The sequence below is a fragment of the Lycorma delicatula genome, chromosome 2 (genome assembly GCF_047948215.1).
Source record: "Lycorma delicatula isolate Av1 chromosome 2, ASM4794821v1, whole genome shotgun sequence".
In the NCBI taxonomy this organism is placed as follows: domain Eukaryota; kingdom Metazoa; phylum Arthropoda; class Insecta; order Hemiptera; family Fulgoridae; genus Lycorma; species Lycorma delicatula.
The window spans coordinates 95,455,982-95,482,304 of NC_134456.1; the positions used below are offsets into that span (position 1 = coordinate 95,455,982).

At 35.2% G+C, this 26,323-nt stretch overlaps 1 protein-coding gene across 1 annotated transcript in view; it reads right to left on the minus strand.

The window, feature by feature from the left end:
• The window catches only part of wgn (Tumor necrosis factor receptor superfamily member wengen), a 182,478-nt gene extending 180,913 nt beyond the window's left edge, over nucleotides 1-1,565 (minus strand). The window contains exon 1 of the mRNA XM_075355841.1: nucleotides 1,323-1,565. Coding sequence (XP_075211956.1) covers nucleotides 1,323-1,343 — 21 coding nt within the window. The 5' untranslated portion in view covers nucleotides 1,344-1,565. The remainder of the gene's footprint in view (nucleotides 1-1,322) is intronic.
• Between the last annotated feature and the right edge of the window lie 24,758 nt (nucleotides 1,566-26,323).

Genomic DNA, 26,323 nt, shown 5'->3' on the forward strand with positions numbered 1-26,323 from the left:
TGAAGAGGGACTACATACATCTTATGTAAATAAATTGTACAATAGATGCAATAAAATTCTGGTAAAACCGAGGGGAAAATACCATTTCAAAGTATCAGCTTTCATTTAAAATCTTAATTGTAATAACGGGACATTCCATATCATTATTTATTATTGTAAATAAATAAATAAATAAATTAGCCATTAATTTTTAAGAGAAATAAATTTTAAACATACAGTTTGGGGAAGTTCATTAAGTACTTAGTTAAAAGCTTAACGGTTTCTTATGGACTGTGGTCAGACCATACGTTTATATATATATAAGGTTTATTTCAATTTAGAAAGATTATATCGAGGAAAATTATTTTAACCCCTAATTATTTAATGATGATGAATTCGATCATTCAGTAACATATTATTTATAACATATTTTTAACGCACACAGATTATATTCATCATAAAAATTTGAACTGAAACGTAAGCTATCATTAAGTTCAAATAGCCATTAGTAATTTTATCAGTTATTTAAACGAAAATATATACAAATAAAAAATATGTATTAAATACTACTTTAAAATAGAATAATTAAGAAAAATTTATGATTATTATTTTGAAAATTTTCTAATGTTCTCTACATTTCCTTTCTTCGTGTTATTTGGTCATAAAAATTTATATTTATCCTACATTTAACCCGACTATTACACTTTACAATTTATATTTTATAAACAAAAATATACTTCAATTTTTATAAAGAATTTTTTTATGCTATATTTTTTTTAAAAATGATTAAAGGGTCTTACTCATAATTAAAATGTAAATTATTCAACAATCTAAGTAAAATATATTTGTAGGTATTACCATTACAACTCAACTATTTTGTAAAATTTTTATTATATTGTAATATGTAATAACTGCAAGATTAGAAGAAACTGCGGTTAACATATGTTTGTTATTTTAATATAAAAAAATCAATTAATGTAAATGTATTTAAAATAATTATCTCCAACATATAAAAATTAATACATTGTAAAAATAAAAATCATAAATTAGTCTTATTCTTCTCCGTTTTCCCATTTTCTTACAGATTATATATACTACAATTCTTCCAATATTTTTTTGTTAAGACAAGATGATCTACGTTTCATATACGCTGTATAATTTGTGTACTATTTATATTTTTATCATTAAAAAATTTCTAATTTTATTAAGTTGTAGTTGATATATTTTTTAAATAATATGTCGTATCAAAAATAATAGTTTTAATATTAAAACAGCATATTTCTGTATTTCTTATAAACTAACTCGGTTATCAATATAATATTACGAAAAGAAATATAAGTTACCTTGATATAAGAAATCCCCATACGAATAAAATAGTAAAACAAACAAATGCCTACGGCACAGATTATTATACAAATTAAAAAAATTTATGTTATAGCTGAAAACGAGTAAACAGGTAAAATCATTTACAGGCTCCAGCCGCTAGATGTATAATTGTCAAACACCCGGTTAAACTGAACTCTTTAAGCGCAACACTACGCGTGTAATAACTGAACTCGGACTGTCGGTGATTCGCGCTACTCGATGATCGTTGGTTCACCTGTACCGCGGCCGAGGCTCGTCAGCCAGCCTACTTTCATATAAACTCGCTCTTCCCCCTCTCTAACCCCTATATAAATACACTACTGATACCAAACTTCCCTGTTTACATTATTTGAAACAAGTTTTTGAAGCGTACGTCTCTTTAATAAACGTAAAACTGCGTCGTGTTAAAAAAAAAATAAACGGGGAAAAACAAATAACTTTTTTAATACACGTGAAACGAACGAATATCATGTTTATGTTGTTCAGTTTACCCGCCGCGTTTTGAATCATCGCTATACAAATTAAAAGTTTAAAAACTATTATAAATTATAAAATTAAATTAAATTTGTGATTTTTTTTATTTCTTTTTTTTGTATATTTAATTAAGGTAATAGCTAAGTAAAAGCTTTAAATAGTCAGTGAATGTTTTTTGTTGTAATTTATCATTTTTAAGAAAAATCTTTTAACCTTCGACGGTTGGCTTCAAATCACTTGTCCTTACAAAATGAAATGTTTCTTCGTTTCACCACTAGATTGAGTTGATATATCAGTCGTATGAAAGGGTCGGTCTGTAAACTACAAATTTATAATACAGGTTAATATTTAATTAATTAATATTAAGCGTTTACACCCTAATATCTAAAATATCAGTTTCCCTAATTTATTCGGAATCCTTTTTAAAATTTTATCGATATTTAATGATAATGTTAAGCGATATTATATTTAATTTTTATTTATAATATTACATATCAGAAAATTATACGCTTTAGTTTATATCAATCGTAATATGCAACTACTGTCCGTATTTATGTTAATATAACCATGATGCTCGTAGTCAAAACAAAATTACTTCCAAAATGGCATAGCTATTTAAAAAAAAAAAAGCATTTCATTTTAGGTTTACTAAGAGCAGTGAGGAATGAAGTGGTTTCCCATTGCCTTCTTCACTAAGCCAATTACACTGTCGAACACCAGCATGTTAATCCCAGTAAAATTATAGTCTTAAATGTGATCTTCATTATGATCACTAGAAAAACTGGCTGTATAACGTACATCATTACTCTCAGACAGCAACTAGATTAATGTCATACTGTACTTCAGTTACTATAAATCTGTGAAGGTTGGTGTTGCGCAGAAAATTAATTACATCTTTCTTTGGGAAACAATTCATTATATATACTGTGTCTATTTACTACAGAAAAGTTTCCTCTAACTAGAAGAAGAGTTCCTTAAAGCAGTGGTTCCCAAACTTTTCCGAATCGCGGTGCCCTTTTTCAGTTAAAAGTTTTTCATGGCATCCTACCCTTTCTTTCTTTCATTTTCCTGTTTAGCCTCCGGTAATTACCGTCAGATAATACTTGATGAATGAGGATGATATGTATGAGTGTAAATGAAGTGTAGTCTTGTACAGTCTCAGTTAGACCGTTCCTGAGATGTGTGGTTAATTGAAACCCAATCACCAAAGAACACCGGTATCTACGATCTAGAATTCAAATCCGTGTAAAAATAACTGACTTTACTAGGATTTGAACGCTGGAACTCTCTTCAAAATCAGCTGATTTGGGAAGACGCGTTCACCACTAGACCAATCCGGTCGGTTATGGCGCCCTACCTAAGTAAAAGTTTGACTACTTGTAAGTAAGAGATAAAAATAAATAAAACTCGTGCGTCTTCATTATTTTTTTTTTTTTTTTACTTTATTAACATTAAATTAATAATTATAAATGTCTTGGTTCAATTAATTATGAAGCTTTTACAATATTTCATGTCGCCTCTATGAAGTGACCGCGATTCCCCGGGACGTACGATTCACAGTTTGGGAATCACTGCGCTAGTGCATTAGGAAGCTACTGAAAATATGGACTAGATTAGCTACTGCGAACCATGTTATCTAATCGATTACGTAATAGCATATCCTGTATCTCTTAACAGTTTAGCCGTAATATAACGATTTTTGTTTATTTTTTAATGAAGCACTTTGTAATTTACTTGTTCTATAAATTGCTTTATATTTTACCTCCCTGCTCAACTTTCCTTAGTGTAAAATATAAAATCGATCTATCTCTATCGATCTCTAATCGATTTATCTATCGATTAGTAACTAAGAGTATACTTAATCATACGTACTGCATATTTAACTAGAATATACCGATTTCCTTGATAAAAGAATTCTTCAAAATTCATTCTACTTTTTTAAATTAGCGTATTAAAAAAAAAAATTATTTCACTATTATTTCTACGTACCAGTTTGTAAGATTTTATCCAGTATTATTTATTTATTATTATTTTGTGCTTTACAAGTAGGCAATCGAATTCAATATTTGATAAATTTATTTGCAATTATAATTCATTGTATATTGGCTTAACCGTAAGTTTTTTTTTAAACTTATTTATCTATCATTCAGAATTTTTAACAGATAAATAATTTTTGACAATGGGAGAGCAAGACAACTTTAAAAAAAAACTTTTTTGTTATGTTAAATAGTCTAGTTTCTTAACTGGTTTATTATTCTTTAGAATTCTGATAATTATTTTGATTTAACTTTGACCAAGTTGACTTAATATTAGTTAATTGCAAATCAGGTCATCCATCATACAATCAAATTTCTCTTCTACGAGATAAATATAGTATTAAATTTTTTTAAAAATATAAAATCGATTTAAAAAATTTCCAAAGCAAAAAAAAAAAAAGCTTTTATCAAATCATTAAATTTCGAACCTACGGAAGTCGACAGGAAAGTAACACTTGATTTATCAAATCAACGCGTGCACGCACGCACACACACACACACACACACACACACACACACACACACACACACACACACACATATATATATATATATATATGTATACACACAACTTAATTAAAGATATATTTTTTTTTCATTTATTTAATTCAATGATTCTAACTAAAGCGCGCATACCGTACTTAATTCGCGCGGGTGTGGCGGTACTAGCGGCGACGGTCGGCACTAACTATTATAATGTAATTTCGCAACTTACAAACAACAAATTTCACTTGCACAGTCGGCAGATCGGTGTATCCGCAAGACTTAATGCACTGGGTACCGAGTCGACTGAGCGATTAAGTTTGATATCCAGCCAAACCGAGTTATTTTTTTACACTCTAATTACTATCCATTTATTTAATTCTACCGTTCACCTGTGATGTCCCAATATAGCAGACGACCTATAATAGCTTATTTTGGGGTGGGGTGCGATTTTGCAAAAAGTTTTTTTTTTTGCTAATATTTTTTAATCATTAAAAAAATGTGCCTAAGGAAAAATCTCAAGATATTCAGGGTGACCTTTCTCTACAGTCTTTCTCTACAGTTTCCTGTTGATCTTTTAAAGTTGAAAAATTAAAGGCATCAATGACCCATACATAGAAGTAATCTGAACAAGTTTGATCAAAATCGGTTCAGTAGTTCTGGAGATATAAGATGATTTAGAGGACAACACCGAATACACACGTGCACGTACATACGGACATTAACATTCGGAAAATTTCCATCCGGTTTTTTGGGTTCGTTAGGTTTCAAAACTTCAAGATCCGGTGAAAAACGCATGCGCTTATCGGCCCAAACTGGACCGATTACAATACTTTCCCTTCTAAAGCTACAGCTCTGCTATCTAGGTGGCAAAGTACAAAATCTCATGAAAAAGATATTTGTTTAGAGTAAGACGTGAATGTACTTAAAAAAAACCAGGTCAAATTAGAATCTCCTCCTTTTATTTAAGCAGATTAAAAATGAGCTGATGGGCTAGAAATTCTTTTTTTTAATTTTTTCAAATAAATTCAATAATTTATTTTTATTATGACTACCTTAATATATATTTAAGTAAATAATTTAAAAGTTGAGGCTGTTATACTAGAATTCCAAAAATAATTGTCAATATAATTCTTCTACATTTTGGGTATTGAAACAAGACGAGATCATGTAACGAATTCCATATTCAGTTTATTCAACAGCTAATGAATCGACTAATTACCAATTATAATCTTAGTGAACTAGATTTGTACCAGTCTGATAAGAAAGTTCTATTCTCTCTCGCAGGTTAACTGTAATAATAATAATAATCAACCGTAAAATATGTTGTTTATTATTACTATTTATTCTAATATCGCTTTATTAACTTTTGAAAGTAAAGAATAATTATGAAATAAACTATAAAAAACCCTCTTACGTACGATGTATTAGAAAATAATTTTTCAAGTTTCAAATAATGTTTTCTTGTCACGAATTATTATATTCATTCACGTATTTCATTACAGATTATATCTGCTTATGATAAATAAAAAAATATTATCTGTAAATATCTGTAACTTAGTATAATATAATACTACAAATAATATAATATTTGTACGCGTATATTATATACAATAATTTAAGTAGTGTACTAATATTTATATTAGTATCATATTTTGTACAATATTGGCATAAGTTACCGGAAACTATTTTATATTTCTTCCGCTTTTTTTTTATTGGTTTCCCTTTTCTTTTGTTAAAAATTCTTATAGAAATTTGTTGTCTTTTTATGAAAATTAAATAAAATTCATTTTAAAACTTATTTTATTTTAATTCTGCTTTGAATAAATTTTCAAAACAGAAATTTGGGTATTATGTAAAAAAATCCTATTTGGTATAAATATTGTTTATTTTTTTATGAAAAAGTTTATTCAGGTAATGTTCACAAGTCAACATTTATGTTTTCTTTAAACGTATTTCAATGCTAACTCTTGATCAATTGTGTCAATTTCTTGAATACTTTTTTATTTTGAACTGGGAATTTTCTCTGGCGGCTCTTTATAAGACTCTTTCAGATAACAAAGGTAGCTCGTTAGCGAAGTTTTCTAAAATCCTTCCTTAGTGAGTTCCCTCCAAAATTCAATTTCTTTAAAACGAAAAATTATGTGTTAAGAGGCGTAGCTGTTTTTTTCATATTATTTTGATATTCAATTTAATTTCATGTAAAACATCAAGAAAATTGTTTATAATATTTAACTAATTTACCCTAAAATTTAAAAAAATTGTAATTTTATATTTTACTAGCTGTTGCCCACGGCTTCGTTCACGTGAATTGTTATTTGTACGTAAATAAGTTTTAAAAATAAACATTACATTTTTGTTAAAATTCAACTGTAATTTAAAGGTTGATGTTTTAGTAGACATTGACAAATTTACTTTGACAATTTACTTGTCAAATTGATACTAGTGGTTTTATCCTGGGAATGCACACTTTTTACCCAGGAACGTTTGGAAGGCGATGCGTTTTACAGTAGAAAACTACATTAACGGTTTATCCTTTCAGAGAAGGTGACCAGCGATAGTTGACGAGATGACCAAACGGTTAGGTGAGCTCATTCTGGGGCAGGCCACGTAAAATGTCCGCGAGAGACGCAGTCTTCTTGTAGGTTAATTCCCGCAGACTCTGCTCCTGGGACTTTTGATAGTCATGGCGAAATACAGATTTAGGGGAAGTGAAGCCTGGTGAACTCAAAAAGATATTCTGAAGGTATACTAGGTGTTTGGGAATAAACACCGGATTACTCCTAGCCACATTTCTTTGGGAAAGGACATTTCTTTGTCCGATTTAAGTCCCTGAATATCAGTACAGGTGTTCCCTCTTTGAAAAGAAATCTGTGTTCCGGGAGACCAGGAGGAATTAAAGTGTTCAAGAATTCAACGGGATAATGTCAAGTGCCTCAACACTCAACCGTTGCGCCTACCGACCTATTTTCCATTTGTGCTCCATGGAAGGAATTGACTACTATTGTATTAACTAAGTTTAACAAATAAAAATTGTGAAATACATTTAATTTTATTTTTAAATAAGTGCTTAATAAGGTTTTCATAACTGTAAAACTTCGGTTTCTGAGATGTAGAATTTTTACAAACAACTTTGCCTTCCTTTTCCACCCCCTCAAATTAGATATTTGAAAAATGGTGAAAAACGTATCAACTTTTTTTTTAATCGAGAGTTTAAATACAAATTTCCACGACTTTGGTCCCAAATAACAGAATTTTCATTAAAAACTTAGCCCCCTTTTCACCGCCCGTTATAGCGAAGTTTTCTAAAATCCTTTCTTAGTGAGTTCCCTCCAAAATTCAATAACCAAATTAAGCAGTTTAAGATGTGCGTTGAATCAGTTGATACTTTATTTTACATACGAGTATATAGATTTGAACTGAACGGAAATCAACTAAAAAGTATATATATATATATATATATTGTCGCCGAATAGCTTCGACGGCACGTGGCACTGTATAACCTTGTAGTAGCCCTGAGAAGGGCTAATGTTGTCATCTATTGGCTTCGACAGCTCGTTGTAATTTATAACCTTGTAATAGCCCTGAAAAGGGCCGTTTTTTGGGTTAGCTCTGAGAAGAGCTGTTGCGTCCGGAGCTGGTCTCCGGTGAAGTCGACTTGGTTGTAGTCGGGGAGTTGCGGCTCGTCCATTGAAATCAGACCGAGCTTCCCCTCAGCGGCTGTTGGTTAACCACTACAGCGTGGTAGTGGTGGGTCCCAGAGCCCCGCAGTGCCGGCGCGGCCAAGGCGGTTCTCCCCGAGCGATCCCACGCTGGCCCGGCTCCTGCTGCTGAGTACGCGGCCAGGGCTATTGAGGGCCGGCGAGCTGGAGCGAGAAGATAGTGCCCGCGTCCACCGGCTCCCTCGGCGGGCCGGCCAGGCCTGCTGCTCCAGCGGGGACGTTGGCATCCGCCGGGAGGTCTCATGTTCAGGTGGCCAGGGAACTTCTTTTCCATCTTCTTCTTGGTTTTCTCCAGGTGGTGGTCGACGATGAATTGAAAATCTCTCTCGTGCACGCTCTTTTATTGGCGCCTGGAAGTGGTGGGGCCGCATCGCCACTGTCGTGGGAGAACTGCGCGGTCATCTGCGCGGAGGTCATCTGCGCTTGTACCAGCGCATACGTGTACTGTACTCTTGATGACATCTGAGCTGCTACCGTTGCCGTCCGCCGATGTTACTTTCGCCATATATGTAGTAACAATATATTTATATTCAGAAAGCCTAAGTTCGGTATGGTTTCGATTTATTTTTATCAAGACATAGGTTTCCAGTCTTGTGGGTTTCTTGTGAGTAGCTTTTTTCAAAAGCGGCCAATTTTTTCTGGAAGTCTACCCATAATTTATGAAAAAATGACAATATACTAAAAAAAAGAATTTAAAAACGCATTAATAAGAAAAATAAAACTTTTTAAATTTATTCTTTAAATTTTGTGGTTTTAAAACCGGTGACAAATTAAATGTTATGCCATGTCTGAAATTCATCACCGTTTTATAAAAGTAAAAAATAAAAAAGAATTAGATATTATTTCTATTTTTGACATTGCATTTTTATTCTTTTAAAAATGGAATAATCATTTATTACGTTTTATGAAAATTTAGCTTTTTGTTTTATTCTTGAAGTTTATAAGTACTTTATTTTACTCTTTCTGGAATTATTCCAATGCTTATAACGATGAAAGAATTAAAATTTATTAATAATTATCAGCGAGAATCAAAAAAAAAATTAATAATTAATGAAGATTACAGGTTATTGAATACGATTTAAACTGATTATATAATAATTAACTACTAAAAATAGTAAATTGTTTATAACATTTTTATAGCACATTCAAAGGCTAATAAATTAATAATTATCATATTTTAATATACAGTAGCGTTACGTTCTTCTAATAATAATTTATGAAAGGTTACAATAATTTTTTAATGTAAAACGTGAAAGATTTATAATGATGTTATGATGAATAATAATTTTCCTTGAGTAGGAAAATCTATGCAGAAGTGAAATACCAAACGTTATTATTTAATTTTTTATTGCGGTATCTCCGAAACTACAGTTTTTTTTAGGAATAGTCCTAAAAAAAAATTAAATTAAAAATGGAAATTCCACACTAGCTTCGACACCGATTGAGATAGCTTTTTTTAAAATTAAACCCCTATAAAGAAATAAATAAAACGAATATGTTACAATATTTATTTTTAAGCCATTTAGGTAGAAAGAGAAGAAATTGTTTTGTTTTTTTTACGATTAGTTAAGTTGAGAGAAAGTAAAATATATATACTTATAATGCTACCTTTTCCAAAGGGTAACATCAAATTTCATTTAATGTATTTATATTTATGATGCTACGTTTTGGAAAGGGTAGCATCATAAATATAAATACATTCTCTACTTCTTTTGCGTTCTTTATATTCTCTACTTTTATTAAACCAGACAACAGAAATGTTTTTATGTAATTCAGTACAATACTTCGGGATTCAAGAAAGAACCTTATTACGCCTCCTTTACTGTTTTTAATATTACCGATCCATTAAAAAAAAAACTACCCCTAAATTAAGATGAAATTAAAAGTTGTTTTTTACTGAAATAATAATACTGTATAGGTAAGTTTATAAAAAATAATATTATTTTTAAAAAAACTCTTAATTTTCTTTACGTCGATGTAACGTGTACATAAATATGAGCTCAAATAGTTTCCACTAACGCCTTCTGAATTGTGATTTATTATATAATTATTTTACATATTTAGTATCTTCACGTATTTATTTTTGTTTACATTTAAAATTATTAATACGGAATTTAACTACTTCTATTTGTTTATTTTATAATCGATTGTGACGAGGCATCAATCAAGGTTTCACCACGGTTACCCTTGGATAAGTCCTGGTGTTGTTTCTTTCTTTTATCTGTGGAATAGCAAGCATAACCGTTTCTTACGTGATCTAACTTATACGAGATTTGTTCAAAAATAACCGAACTTTTTTAATTACGCGCCAACACAGATATTTAGTGACTTGCGGTCGGCAGCATTGTGTTTCGCATAACCTCCTCTGTAACCACATATTATTGGATTGTTGATATCTTTTTAGTTTTCGTGTATTGTTATTTGAGTGCAACGTTTTTAAATGTTAGTAGCGATATTTTAGTGTGCGATTTTCGGGAGCAACGATACAACGTAAACTTTTGCGTGAAACTGGGGAAAACTTTCACAGAAACGTTTCAACTTTTAAAACAAGCTTATGGAGATGATGTTCTGAGTCGTTCTCAGTGTTACGATTGGTTTTCACGAGTTAAATGTGGTCGTTAGTCGATCGAAGATGACCCTCAACCAAGAAGGCCTTCTACTTCAACTGATGACACTCACTTTCAGAAACTCAACGATCTGATGAGTGAAAATCGCCGATTGACTGTCAGAGAACTTGCAGAAGAGGCTAACATCACGATTGGATCCATGACATTTTGATTGAAAAGATTAAGACAATGTCGTAATTTGCTTCCTGACGTGCATCGAGTTGCAGCAAAGTTTGTTCCTCGTTTAATAACCGAACAGCAGAAAGAACATCGAATGAACAATTGCCAGCAACTCCTTGAATAAGCCGATGTCGATGAAACATTTATGCAAAAAAAGCATAACGAGAGACGAAAACTGAGTTTACGGCTTCGACACTGAGACAAAAGTTCGATCATCAAAAAATCGTACATTACAAAAATTAGCACGTTGCACTCAAATAACAGTAACACGAAAACTAAACGAGATATCAACAATCCTAGAATATGTAGTTACAGGGGAGGTTATGCGGAACACAATGCTGCCAACTTCACATTCCTAAATATCTCTGTTGGCGCGTAATTAAAAAAGTTCGGTTATTTTTTTTTAACAGACCTCATATAATGTATTATTTTGTACCGATCAGAAAATAATATTTATTTATCTAGAGACAAACTCTCGAAGTTTATATTCGTTCATCCTGAAAATAAAATATCTTCAATTTTAATTTCTGATGCCGACCTCCACGACCAAGCGACAGCTTCTCTGTCTTTCATCAGGTAGTTCCTAAGTTCAAAACCCAGTCAGCCTTGGCATTTCATCTCGCTACAAAAAACAACTCTTATTAGCGGCTGTAATCGGGTGGTTAGCCTGTGGTTGTTAAAAAATGAAATAAATAAATGTTATTAAATTCAGTATTTTTGTTTTTCAGGGAATAAATAAATTTCAAAACCAGAATATTTAGTAAAGATAACCTTGTATTAAAAAAAGGTTTTGACTGTAAATCTATTCTTATGACGTAGATGGAAATTCTCAGTCAGTCATTAGTTACGGTATCTTTTGACTAGTTATTCACAGAACTGACATTTTTCAATATTTACCGTGAGTGTTGGGCAACCGCTACGAGATTTAAAAAAAACCATCCTTGAACTGCATAATTAGTTTTGAACTCATTACTAAATATTATAAGTTTCCCATTTCTTAGGGAAAAAAACTGGCATTTGTGTTTGTTTCACTTAGTTATTTTTTTTAACCGCCGGATCCACGGTTAGGCATTCTTCAGAGGATGAGATGAATAATTTGTAGCGTGTGTGAAAATGCCATTCCTGACCGGGATTCGAACCCGGGACCTCCGGATGAAAGTTTTTTTCACCGTTACCCCCAAAAAGTTTTTTGAATGAATCTTTTCCCAGTTGAATTTTTTAGAATTTTTTTCTCGAGTAACTTTTTAATCGAATATACTTATCAAATATTTTGTAATTTCCTGAATTACATTCTGGATTATCGAAACAGAATTACCGAAATCCTATTTAAAAATGTTGAATCTCCTTGTTATGCATAATGTATCATTATATGTTTAATATTTATAACTCGCATAAAAATTTCTAAACAATTTAATTAACTAAAATATGCTTAATTTCTTTTAACGAGAAAAACTTTTTCTAGAGTTGCAATTTCAGTAAAAATGGAGTTTCAGTTTGATAGTTTTGTCGTACAGATAATAAATTGTTTGGGTTAAAAGGTTAAATGTTAAAATTTGACATAGTTATTACTTAGAAAAGATACACGTACAAAATATTTGATTTATCATTTCTAAAGGTTAAAAGTTGTGGAAAATGTTTAACGGGAAATCTATTTGAATAAGGTCTGACCTCCATGAAGAAGAGATAGCATCTCTACCTTCTACTCAGAAAGTACTGAGTTTGGATCCGCTCAGGCTCGGCATTTCCTTACATTAAGATATTTATTTCTCATCGTTTAAAAAGAGGAATGTAGCTGTATTTTTTTTCATGATTAATTCATCATATAATCTGGAAGCTTATGCATGGAAATATGAAATGGAAATTTTTTAGCGTACGAAAAATGCCATGCCTGACCGGCATTCGAACCCAGGACAGCTAAATTTATACTCGGAATGAATAAACAGAGAAGAATTATTACACACGCATATTTATTCATCATATTATTTCTCAATGGGGATACAAGTTTAGAATTTTGTAACGGAGTTCTTGAGTTAGATTGTTGTCACTAGTAGTATTCACTTAAAATATTCATCCACTAAAGAGTTAAATAAGGGTTGATTAGATCCCATTCATTTCGTCGGTTAAAGAATTTAAGTATTAAACCGTAATAATAATAATAAGTGTTCTGTCGAAAGGCAAGTTTTCACATGGCCGCCCTCCATTCTGCTCGATTATATGTCATCCGTTTCATTTTATAGTAACGACCTTCCCTTTTTATATTGTCTACTATTTTCATTCGTCTCCGACCTCTTGCTTTCCTCCCCGTTACAAATCCCGTCACCAACAGACAGTCACGTCTCAGCCAATGTCCCAGCCAACTGCATTTTTTCTTTTTATTATCTCGATCATCGCCCTCTCTTCTCCCGCTCTACGAAGCCTCCTCATTCCGAACTCTCTTCGTCCAGCTGATCTTTTGCATCCTCCTCCAAACCCACATTTCAAAGACCTCCAATCTTCTCTCCCCTCCCTTTCTAATAGTCCATGTCTCTGCCCCATAAAGGGCCACACTCCACACAAAACATTTCACAAGTTTTTTCCTTAGTCGCAGATCTAGTTTGCTTCATAGCACTCTGCTCATTTTTCTGAATGCTTCCTATGCCCTAGCAATTCGTACTTTAACTTTCTGATTACACTTCATGGCTTCCTAAATGACGCACCCCAGGTACTTGAAGATACCACTCGCTCAACTAATTGTTGTCCTTTTGGTTAATTTGTTAATTATTATGCTTTTTGTCTTCTTTGTATTTACCTCCATCCCATACTTCTCGGAGGTTTGATTTATTCTTCTCAACATTTCATTCATCATGTACTCACTCTCTGCCAACACTGCTACGTCATCAGCGAACCTAACGCACACTATCCTCCTTCCTCCAATATTTACACCCTTATTACCAGTTAGACTCTTTTAAATTATCGCTTCCAGGTAAGAGTTGAATAGATTCGGTGACATGCAACATCCCTGCCGCACCCCTCTCCTAAGTCTGCTCTCCTCCGATAACTCATTCCCAATCTTTATCTTTACCTTCTGTGACAAGTAAAGATTTCTTATTAATTTCCTTTCCCTCCAGGCGTCTCCTTTTTCCTTTAAGTTTCTCAGTAATTTATCCCATTCCATTCTGTCAAATGGCTTCTCCAGATCTATGAAGACCATATATAAATCTCTTTGCTTTTCAATATATCTTTCTCCGATCACTTTTATTAACTCCAACGCATCCCTTGTTCCCTTTCCCCCTTCTAAAACCAAACTGTTCTTCTCCAATTGATCACTCTAGTCTTCTCTCTATTATTAAACGGTGGAGGATCAAAATTTTCTATTAAGCGTTTTTAGCAGCGATGTCTGTTTCCTTAGAATAGATTTTTTATTATAAAAAGTAATTACATGTTTACTACCTAAATCATTAAAATAAAATGAACTGCTAGTAGTACGGAGATAGGGGTACAGTCGACATCTGTGACGTCATTCAAGATGGCGGCCGTCCATCATATTGGATAACGTCACCACTGACATCACTAATTCAAGATAACAGTGGTCGGCCATCTTGGATTGTGACGTCAGTGACGGCCGTAGCCCGCAGTGTTGCCAACTTGATTTATTTTGTTATATATTGAAGTAATATTTCAACGATTGGTAGCACTGTTGTGTAGCGGTCGGATTGAATTAAATAAACAAATAATATTTGACGTGAAAAAAAATTCGGTCGGCTAGAGGACTCGAACCCGGTCATGACGCGACGCGACCGACTGACGCCTTAAACCAATCAGCTGCAGTGACTCCTTGATGTAATGAGTGAAAAATGTTCTACATAAGCTGTGAATTTTAACGTCACATCAGTCTTTACACTAACACACACACAGACACACACACGTGAATAAAAAACTTTTTTTAGACGTACCTCGAGGATGATCCTGGTCGTCCAGGCGACGGCGTCGGGAGACGTGACCGAAGAAGAGAGAGGTTCTCGTCGTAGATCGTGCACCGAAAGGCGGCGGTGTGTGCGCGTGCGTGCGTCAGCGGAGCGACGTAGAGGGACAGGGATGTTTACAGTGCGGTACGCGACGCTCGACTGAAGAATTGTGGGTCCGACGCGGTCTGAAGTTGTCCAATCGCAGCGTCGGGAATTGGCGCGCATGCGCACTAGCTGTTAGTGGGCCAACTGGATCGTCGTCGTCGCATTTCTAATAATAAGAGCGGATGCGATAAGGAAATTTAATTTTGATAATCGAGTCACGTGTGTGTTGTAACCGGTTAAATCCAGTTGTGTTTGGATATGAGCGAAAACATTTTGTGTGATTGCATCATTCGCAATCTGTTATTGAAAGTAAATACAACAATCCCAGAGAGATTAGTAACCGGTTAAATCCAGTTGTGTTTGGATATAAGCGAAAACATTTTGTGTGATTTCATCATTCGCAATCTGTTATTGAAAGTGAATACATCGATCGCAGAGAGATCATTATCTTTCATCTTAGTCAGCAAGGTAAGTTTTCCTTTAATTAGCAATAAATAGCAACGTCATCCGTCTTCGATGTGACCTGTCTGACTTTGAGGAGATGGATCTCCTTTCAACCCTTCTACGGTATCGGAAGAACATCCTGAACTGTTTGAAAGAAGAAGGCAGACGTTTTGACGGCAACATAAAATGGTAATTAAAAAACGTTAATATTTTTTTTGTAAATGTACTGTTTTTATCTTAATACATTTTTTTAGTTATAAAAAAATAGTAGTCAATATGTACTAAAATTATTTTGTTTCTACAGGAACGTTACAGCAAACGTTGAATTGATGAAGCAGATACGTCTCGAAGAGGGAGTAGAGACGACATTTACCATTTTGTACCTGCATGGAAAAACTAGAACGGTGATAAATTTGGAAGATAACACCGACGTTGTTGAAGAATCATGGATAGAATCAGTGGAAAAGGTCATAGAGACACTGACCAATTCATCAATAACGGCAGCGGGTGGGTAATGAGAAAAATAATTTATACAGATTTATACATTATTCGTTACCGTCCGCTGCACGGTGTCTCTAGTACATTCATTGCTACACCGAAAAAACTTGTAAGAAGAGAAGCAATAATTAAATTAAAAAATCCGCATGATGAAAAATGTTTCCTATGGTTCGTACCAGCATACCTCTACAATCAACCTGGCAAACACCAACGAACGGTTTGGTATGCAAAGTACGAACATGAAATTAACATGACCGGGATATCATATCCAGTAAAAGTAAAAGACATTGATCGCTTCGAGGTGTTGAACCCCACAATAAGCATCAATGTCTACGGCTATGAGGAAGATAATGATCGTGTGTACCCGGTACGTGTTATCGAAAACCGCGATCGTATACCCACTGCATACACCTATTGCTGCTCTCAGGCGAGACGAGAAATAAATTCCATTATTGCCTTATAAATACCAAACCTGGTAAGAACGGGCTATCTCGTCTCCTTTAGGGTCTCACAAAGAGTCAATGCAGCAGTCAATATTGTCCGTATTGCCTGCACCGTTTCAGTTCATCAGACCCACTTGTCGCTATACAAAACCTAAACCAACATTTGATCGAGTGTAAGCGACACGGTACACAACGGATAAGAGTACCCGATCCCACTAAAGAAAAGGAATGCGTGATGAGGTTTAGGGATTACTCGTCCACACTACGCGTTCCGTATGGGGTGTATGCAGACTTTGAATGATTTGTACATCCGATGGACACTGCCACTCCTAAACCCAACACTAGTTTTACAGATAAGGTAGCTCATCATCTTCCGTCCGGTTACGCCTATGTAATCGTCGACGAGGAAGGGCAGATTTGTAAAGGTCCTGTAGTCTACAGAGCGAGAACCGATGGTGAAAATATCGTTGAAAAGATGCTGGATAAATTGCTCGGTCACGCCGATAGATTGCACAAAATTATGATTACCGAAAAACCGATGGTGATGACTCCCGAAGACACTGAAACGTTTCAAAGGGCTACCAAGTGTTTTATTTGTCATTGTGAGTTAAACGACCATCGTGTACGTCATCACTCACATACCACAGGATGGTTTCTTTGTGCATGTCATAACGAGTGCAATTTAAATTGTAAACGCACCGAGCATATTCCGGTATTTTTTCATAACCTTCGCGGTTACGATAGTCATCACATAGTTAGAGCTTTGGGAAAATATAAGGACGATGTAAAAATAAACTGTATCGCCAACACGTTCAAGCGATTACAATCACTGTCCGTCGATCCATTGAGGTTCTTGGACTCTTTACAATTTCTTTCGTCGTCCCTCGAAAAACTTGTAGAAAATCTAGTAAAAGATTGTCAGGACAAAGACACCGTCTTTAAATGTTCCGCTACCCGAGAAAAGAGATCGATTAATCCGTAAAGGTTACCCGTACGAGTACATAACCGATATAAACAAGTTTTTCGAAACCCAACTTCCACCGCAGACGGTATTCTACAGTACGCTAAGAAGAGAGAACATAATGGACGATGATTACGTCCACGCTCAAAACGTGTGGGAAAAGTTTGACTGCAATAGGTTAGGCGATTACCACGATCTTTATCTTCTTAGCGATGTATTATTGTTGGCAGACGTCTTTGAAAATTTCCGAAGTACGTCTATGCAATATTACAGTTTGGACCCCTGTCACTTTTACTCCACCCCCCAATTCACGTGGAATGCCATGTTAAAATTTACCCGTCAAAAATTGGAACTGTTGACTGACATAGATATGCATCTGTTTGTTGAAAAAGGTACACGAGGTGGTGTAGCCATGATTTCAAACAGATACGCCAAGGCGAACAATCCAAACATTCCAGATCAGTATGACCCATCCAAACCCACGTCCTGGGTTCAATATTACGATTGCAATAACCTTAACGGGACAGCCATGGTTGAGCCCTTACCTAATTTTAGGTGGTTGAGTACTGAAGAGATTGACAGTTTCGATATTAACAGCGTTGACGATCGTGGTGAAAAGGGCTACATCTTGGAAATGGATCTTGAGTATCCACAAGAATTGCATGATCGTTACAAGTATTACCCTCTCGCAGCAGAACGATTAGTACCAACCGATGATATGTTGTCCCCCTATTTGAAGGACATAAAGAGATGTCCCGTAAAGAAATTAATGACAACATTGTACGACAAGGAACGATATGTTTTACATTACAGAAACCTAAAATTGTACACTCGACTGGGACTGAATGTGAAAAACTTTCACAGTTTTGGAATTCTCCCAGTCGCCTTGGTTGAAACCGTACATCGACTTCAATACTGAAAAGCGTGCACAAGCGCGAAACAGTTTTGAAAAAACTTTTTAAATTGATGAACAACGCGGTATACGGAAAAAACTTGGAAAACTTGGAACAGAATAGAATTCCAACTAATCACTAACGAAAGTAAACTGGATAAGGTGATTGCAAAACCGAGAGTTAAGGCTTGGTACATCTATAACAAGGATGTCGTCAGGGTAAGTCCGAAGAAAACGGAGATATTCCTCAATCGTTCGATCTACATCGGATTTACCGTATTGGACATTAGCAAAATGAGCATGTACAAATTCCACTATGACTACATGTTGGAAAAGTACAGTCATAATATAAATCTTCTAATGACCGATACAGACAGTCTGATGTATCATATCGTGACCGATAACGTTTACAACGATATTCTTCACGATATCGATCGGTTCGATACTTCAGATTACACACTATCACGCATGTTTTAGTATTACTAATAAGAAACGACTTGGTAAATTCAAAGACGAAATGAATGGAAAAGCTATTCGTGAATTTGTCGGTCTTCGTGCTAAGATGTAGCATTCTCGATTTCAACAAGAAGGAGAAGAATGTTGCAAAGGGTATTCCTAGAGTATCCATTGCAAAGGATCATAGACACGATCTGTACAAAAAAAGTATTTTTAATGATTCTGTTACGTACACAAGCGCGTACAGAATCATAAGCACTTTGCACAATATATTTTCTATTAACAAGTCAAAGAAATCACTTTCGCCTTAAGACGATAAACGTTACATATTAGAAAATAAAATCAACACAGTTCCATACGGACATTACAGTATAAACAAAAATAAACGTAAACTCCCACCCAACAATGACGACAACACTCCGCAAAAGAGACCAAGAACCGTAAACGAAGTGCTTATAGCCCGCGGACATGGCTATTGTTATCCAACAACCGTAAACGAAACCCTAGTAGCCTACGACCATGACTATTGTTAATTTTTTTATCATGCGGATATATATTGCCTTTCTTTTATTTAAAAAAAATATTATGTAATAAATTATTGATCATGACTATTGTTAATTTTCTTTTATCATGCGGCTATATATTGCCTTTCTTTTATTGTAAGTTAAAAAAATTATATGTAATAATAAATGACTAAAAAAAATTACTTACATCAATTACTATCGTCTCCCTCTCTAATGCGGCGGTAGCCCAATACATCTCGTCGACAAACGGGACAAATTCTGCTGTACCTCGCTAATTTTCGCACACAGTCTTCGCAGTATCGATGACTGCAAACCAACAACTCGACAGTTACCCATTCTGTTAAACAGATCAGACATCTGTCGGTTGATGAGTTTCCATCATTGACCTCAACAGACTGGCTTTAATTAGCGTCGACCTGTTGTAGAATTCTATTTAGTTCTACAATGTGGTCGTCGTGGTGTCGAACTAATATCCACGTCTGTGACTTCCGGATGACGACACACTCGAACACGTCGACATCGACATTGATGTCCACGACGAACACGATGATTGGTACTACTACTCTACCCATTATCGATAATTTCATGTATAATTTGTAATTCATTATCTGGTAATGGTGATGGTGGTGGCTGATCATCATTGTTATTGCTGTTGTTGTCGTCGTTGTTGTTCGGGTTGAAATCCGTTGCGGACCCATCGGATTCTGCATCTTCTTCTTGGTGGTTAGATGGTGATGGTGATGATGATGGTGGCGGAGCATCTTGGTTGAAACGTACAACTAATCGCATTGCCCGTCGTCTCGCTCTCAATATCGAGCATACATCAAGTCATTCGACGCGTGTTCGACTTCAGTGTGGTCATACATATTTCGCAGTATGCGATCTTTAATCTCCATTAAGTCTCGAAATGTGCTCATAAACTCATTTATCCATTGCCATTGTGAACACTTCTTCAATATGTAATGTTGACATTTAAAATGTTGACGTCAGAATGATGCAAAATATTAAGTTAACTGCAATCTTATCAATTTAGTTATATATACTGTATATTAAACTTCTTATGTAATTATTATCATCAAGACAGAAAAACGTATTGCACATAATAATAAAAAAATTTAAAGAAATAATTATTAAATAAATTAAATTTAATAGCTTCTTTTCAAAATGCAATTATAAAAAAATCATTATTAGTTACTGCATAAATAATATTCGTTTTATATTCATTCACAACCATCAAATTTCTAAAAGATTTATTACCACATAAATAATACAATGCTGTTTGCTGTTTCTATTCCAATTAAATTCTTATTAAAAAAAGATTTATGAAATGCAATTATAAAAATTTATTAGATAAACTAAATTTAAAGAAATAATTATTAAATTTTATACATCTGAAAATAGCTTTAAAAAAAGATAGAAAATCGCCTGTCTTTCTTTATGCAACTTATCAACAGAAGTCGCATTCAGATAAGAATAATTGGAAAATAAAACAGTTTGCATACGATAATTTAATCGGGGTTATAAAGATGACTCTTTATACAAATTTTATTTTCAGAACTAGCATTTAGATAAAAATAATTGGAAATAAAACAACTAAATTTTTATATTAATTTCGTAAGAGATAAAAAATAATATTCGAAATGAAATAACATTCATTCTTGCGTTAACACTGAATCATAATGGAACGTTCTTTTTATGATAGAGTACATACGTTTTACAGGGTTACTAGAAACGGTAACAAAAAGATATAAACACCGTTATGGCCGCATATAAAAAATCCATTACTTTCCCCCCTGATCCTAGCTGTGCACGGGTTCTGGTACGAGGGTATTGATGATACGGTCAGATGTGACCATTGTCGAATACGCTTGTGAACGTGGGAAGAGACGGACCTTCCATATGTCGAACATAAAAGGGGTGTGCCATCTTGTCCGTTTTTCGGGTAACCGTTTAAATGTAAACGGCCCTTTTCAGGGCCACCCTAAACCCCCCGAATCGATCACACATTAAATCTTTAACCGAACTACACATGTGCAGATCGATTAATGATTTATCATTGTTATCGATACGGCCGGTGCCAAGGCCGGGATATAAGAGTGGTGAGGCGGGTAAAAAAACAATAAACAAATAAAGATCCTTTTTCTTCCTATTCCTATCCAAACATACGAAATACGGTCAGTACAACAATGAATGTCAAGGCGTCAATAGCTAAAGAGCTCCATCGTCAGGCGCGTCGAAACTACCCTACAAGACGCGTTGAACTTAAAAGTATTTCAGACCTATATCAAGCTGACCTTGTTGAGATGATGCCGTATGCTAAATCGAACAAAGGTTATCGTTACAATCTGACGATGATAAATTGTTTTTCTAAACTAGCATTCGCCGTACCGGTTAAAACCAAAACCGGTACGGAGATCGCTAAAGCCCTCAAACCTATTTTGGATAAACACAATATGCGTCATTTTCAAACCGATTTGGACAAAGAGTTTTACAATCCGTCGGTTAAACGACTATTACATTCGTACAATATAAATCACTATTCCACACATTCGGATAAAAAAGCGTCGATAGTCGAACGATTTAATCGAACACTGAAAACGATGATGTGGAGAAAATTTACCGAACAAGGTACCTACAAGTGGTTAGAATTACTACCAAAATTGATCACAAAATACAACAACACCAATCATCGCACTATCGGAATGAAACCGAAAGATTTAAATAAGCGAAACCAAGCCGCTGTTTTACAGCGATTGAATACGGTACTCTATCGAAAGCCTACTTTTCCGAAATTGAATGTCGGCAATCGAGTGCGTATAAGCAAATTTAAAAAGATATTCGCCAAAGGATATTTACCGAATTGGTCGAACGAAATATTTATCGTACATAAGATACACGATAATACGCGTCCGTGTACTTACACGTTGATCGATGTTCACGGTGAGGTGGTGAGCGGTAAATTTTACGCTGAAGAAATCACTAAAACTAACGTTACAAATAAAGTGTATTTAGTCGGGAAAGACTTACGAAGAAAAGGCGATAAGCTATTTGTAAAGTGGCAAGGGTTCGACGGAAAACATAACAGTAGGATAGATAAGGCGGATTTGGTGCGGTGAACCGATCAGTCATAAACATGAAGTTGGAACGTTAACAGGTTGGTAATATTATGCTTGAAAACTTCGACGAATATACAGGAGCCGGGAGCGGAGAGGGAAAAAGGACTCAGCATGGTCCTCTTCTACCGAATACAATCAGATGTATTATCTGCCGACCGTCTAATTGCGGAAAAACAAATGTTCTATTCAACTTGTTGTTCTCCTCCGACGGATTAAGATTCAAAAATATTTACGTGTTTTCCAAATCGCTGTACCAACCGAAATATAAATTTCTAGAACAAGTCATGACTGGTGTTCCGGATATCGGCTATTTTTCCTTTTCTGAAAAGGATCTTGTGATGGAGGAAGAGGAAGAGTTCCTCTTCGTCTTCCTGACGAAGAGGAACCGAACCGATAATGATTTTCGACGATATAGCTTGCGAAAAGCAATATAATATTCGCAAGTACTTTGCGATGGGACGACACAACAACATCGACAGCTTTTATTTGACACAGAGATATTCCAGTACCGGGAAGCACCTTGTACGGGACAACCAAATCTCCTTCTTAAATTCAAACAAGACGATCTCAACTTACGTCACATATATCTAGATCATGTAAATACCGATATGAAATTCGATCGGTTTAAAAGTCTGTGCGGTGTTGCATGGAGAAAACGCCATTGATTTTTGGTTATGGATAAGGAGAGCGATATCAACGGCGACGATATAGAGTAGGCTTCGATGTTTTTGTAAAAGAGATCAGTTGAGAACCACTAACAATGGCAAGCATACACACCTACGAGGACGGTATACCGTACGCTAACGCGATACGTTTTAGACATAAACCGCAAAACAACTTGTGTTGCAAATATTTTAGCGATCGTCAGAAGTTTTGCGGCAACTACGTTTGTCGTAAAGTGAACTACTGGGAAAATAAAGACCGACGATGCTGGCGACATGTAAAGAGAATGAATCGTGACTATCCGTTGGTTGTTCTGTTAATGATTACTAGCGAAGCCAAGATTTTCAATAAGCGTATATGGTTAAAATTTTTAGAAGAATGCGACAAGTACGAGATGTCTATCGAACTGGTGATATACGATAAAAACATGTTCAACACAACAGTCCGACACGGATGGAACTTTATTTCAAGATTTAGACCCTCTCCGCTCGTGTACAAAAAGCCTTTATTGGAACTTCTAAACCGTCATGCATCTATGGACTTCACAAACGTTTACATGCACATGTTGGGATACGGTAGTCGTCTAGAAGGAGCGAGATGCTGTATAGTAATCACGGAACGAACTGTTCCGATCAGATCGCCCAAAACGTTGTATCACTTAGCGTTATCATACGGTAGAAAATGTTTTGTGGACACGGCTTACGGAGTACAATTTACCGACGAAGTACCGGAAACATTACCGATAAGACGAGGAGCAGGATTACCGTTCGACATCGTGAACAACAGGGCGCAGGCGCTCTTTTCCGGTGAATTTCTACACGAAGCGCTACCTACGCTGCGATTATACGCCGATGTGTTCGGATTGAGGTACAACGAACGATGCGAACTTTTTGAAATCCAAAACGAAAATCTGCTGCGAAAATGGTGCGAATATGCAGGCACGAAACCGGACTAATTTTGGTTGTTGAATAGTTATCTGTTGCATTTACATTCGGAAGGTGACCGTCATCCGATCAAACGACTTTTCACAGGAACTTGACAAAAGTCCCAGAACGCAATCACTCAACGGTCGTGGATATCCCGCTGTGGGTTGGAAATGTAAAAAGAGCCGTCGTCTTTAAAGACACAAGCACAAAACTGATGATACCGTCTATCGATCAGGGTATGACGCAATATTACCGCGAATTGTGCAATACCAATCGCCGTCCGGCGAGAATGAATATTTCGTTAATCGATGTTATACGTTTCTCACGCAGAACCAAAAAACACGCAGTGTTCTTTAAATCGGTAGAACTAGTATGGTGATGTGATCGACTGTTTTCCGATCATTCGTAACCACGATGTCGAACAAGAATGAGGTCTCTATGCCACCGTCGTCGTCTGCGAAGTTGGTAATGGAAATCGATAGAATACGAGATTCGATTAAACGAAAACATCGTGCTATTACGCAAGGAATAATGGAAACTGATCAAGTGCTACAAAAGCACTTTAAACCGATTGTCGAACCATTGCGAGAGCTTAAAGAAACATTGAATCAAAAGAAAAATGAAATAAAAGAAGAAGCGGCAGAAGAAATAAAGGAGAAGGATCAGGGTGGAATATCTACACCAACAGTTATGAGAAAACTTTTTAAAACACCACATAATCGATTCGGTAAACCTACACATCCATCATCACCTGGTGAACGTGCAAAATATTATTTGGATCTAGCCGTAACAGATAAAAATAGGCAAGTTGACAATGTATACGGTGTAAAAAATATAAACGACCAATGGACGATTTGAAACCACAATGTTGTTTTTAAAGGGAATAATATTGTAATCGGTATGAAATCGTATAACGGATCCGAAGGCTTATTCCAACAGATATTTTTGAAGGAACCCAAAGGCTATACTATTAGAGACTTGGATAATTATAAAAAAATATTAGAAACTACTGAGGCGCATAAAATCCAAAATACTGGACGCGTAATATCCAGTAGATCATTCAAGTACAATAATATTATTAATGAGTTGTTTCCCCACCCGAGACGACTAGGTAGTCAAGAGGAAGAAAGCGCTATAACCGGTTCAGGATTGCTTATGAGGACGAAGAAAACACTAAGACCAGATTACGTGTACTGGAACGACCGAATGAACTTTGCGATAGACTTCGTCTATTAGTAGCCTCTAAGCGTGCAGGTCATACTGGTCACAACAACGAAATAGTTTCCATTATAGAAGAATTGCAAGAAGGTGGGTAAATAAAGAAGGGTAGAGGTAACATCTTATTTTAATCAGTCTAAAGATGAGTATTGACAAGTTCGGACGGTTTCGTGGTGGAGCGTACGGTGGTAATAGACCACCGCCCTCACGGATTGTTGAAACTTTTGACAAAAGAAGTGATGGGAATTTTGATATCAAAAAACGTAGGTTGTGCAATGTGGGAAGTCCAATAGAGGATGATGATGTTACTACTTTTGGTTTTGTGAATAAGATTTACGTAAAGCGAAGTGAGTTGACCAATGGATATATACCGACAGTTTCACCATCGGACAAGAACAGACTATCGTTTTCACATAAGCGTTTGTGTGATGTCGCTGAACCTGTTGACAAGACCGACGCTGTTAACCTCAATTATTTGCACAACAACCTGGCGACAAGAGGAAAGGATCTCGTCACAAAAGTACATGTTGATCTTAAGGAGCGTGTTATTAAAAAGTATTGCGATCAAAAGTTATCTAAATCAAATCAGAGTACAAAGGACTACATTGCGGAATATCTATTTAGAACTTCCAAACTCATAATGAAATAGTTTGACAATCCCAATCTTCAAAGAATTGATCGAGTAGCTTTCACAGAAGTTTTAAAAACGATCAATTTGATAAGATTGGGGGTAGGTTGCAGGAATTTCTAGACAATGTTAAGATGTCAGGCGACAAACAAAATAAAAACGATGAATTACAAAAAGACCAACCAAACGCAGATGTAAATAACAATGAAGAAGAAGAAGATAAATTACAAAATGACCAACTAAATGCAGAAGAAGATAAATTACAAAACGACCAACCAAATGCAGACGTAAATAATAACGATAAGGAGGATCTTACTAAGAATCAGATTCGTCACCCAAAGATGGATCCGCCGAAGAATGACGGACATGAGAGGAAAGATTATCTGACCAATAATGAACTACCAATCGCAGATCCAAATAAAGTTGTTCCTCACTTTTCTTCGATGGATGCTGGACATGAGAAGAAGGATTATCTGACTAATAATGAAGTACGACTACCAATTGCAGATCCAATCAAGGTCGTTCCTCCTCCACCGAAAACGGATCCGTCAAGGGATGATGGACATGAGAGGAAGGAATATCTGACTAATAATGAAGTACGACTACCAATCGCAGATTTAAAGTCGTTCCTCACTTAACTTCAAGGCAATCATAAAAAAA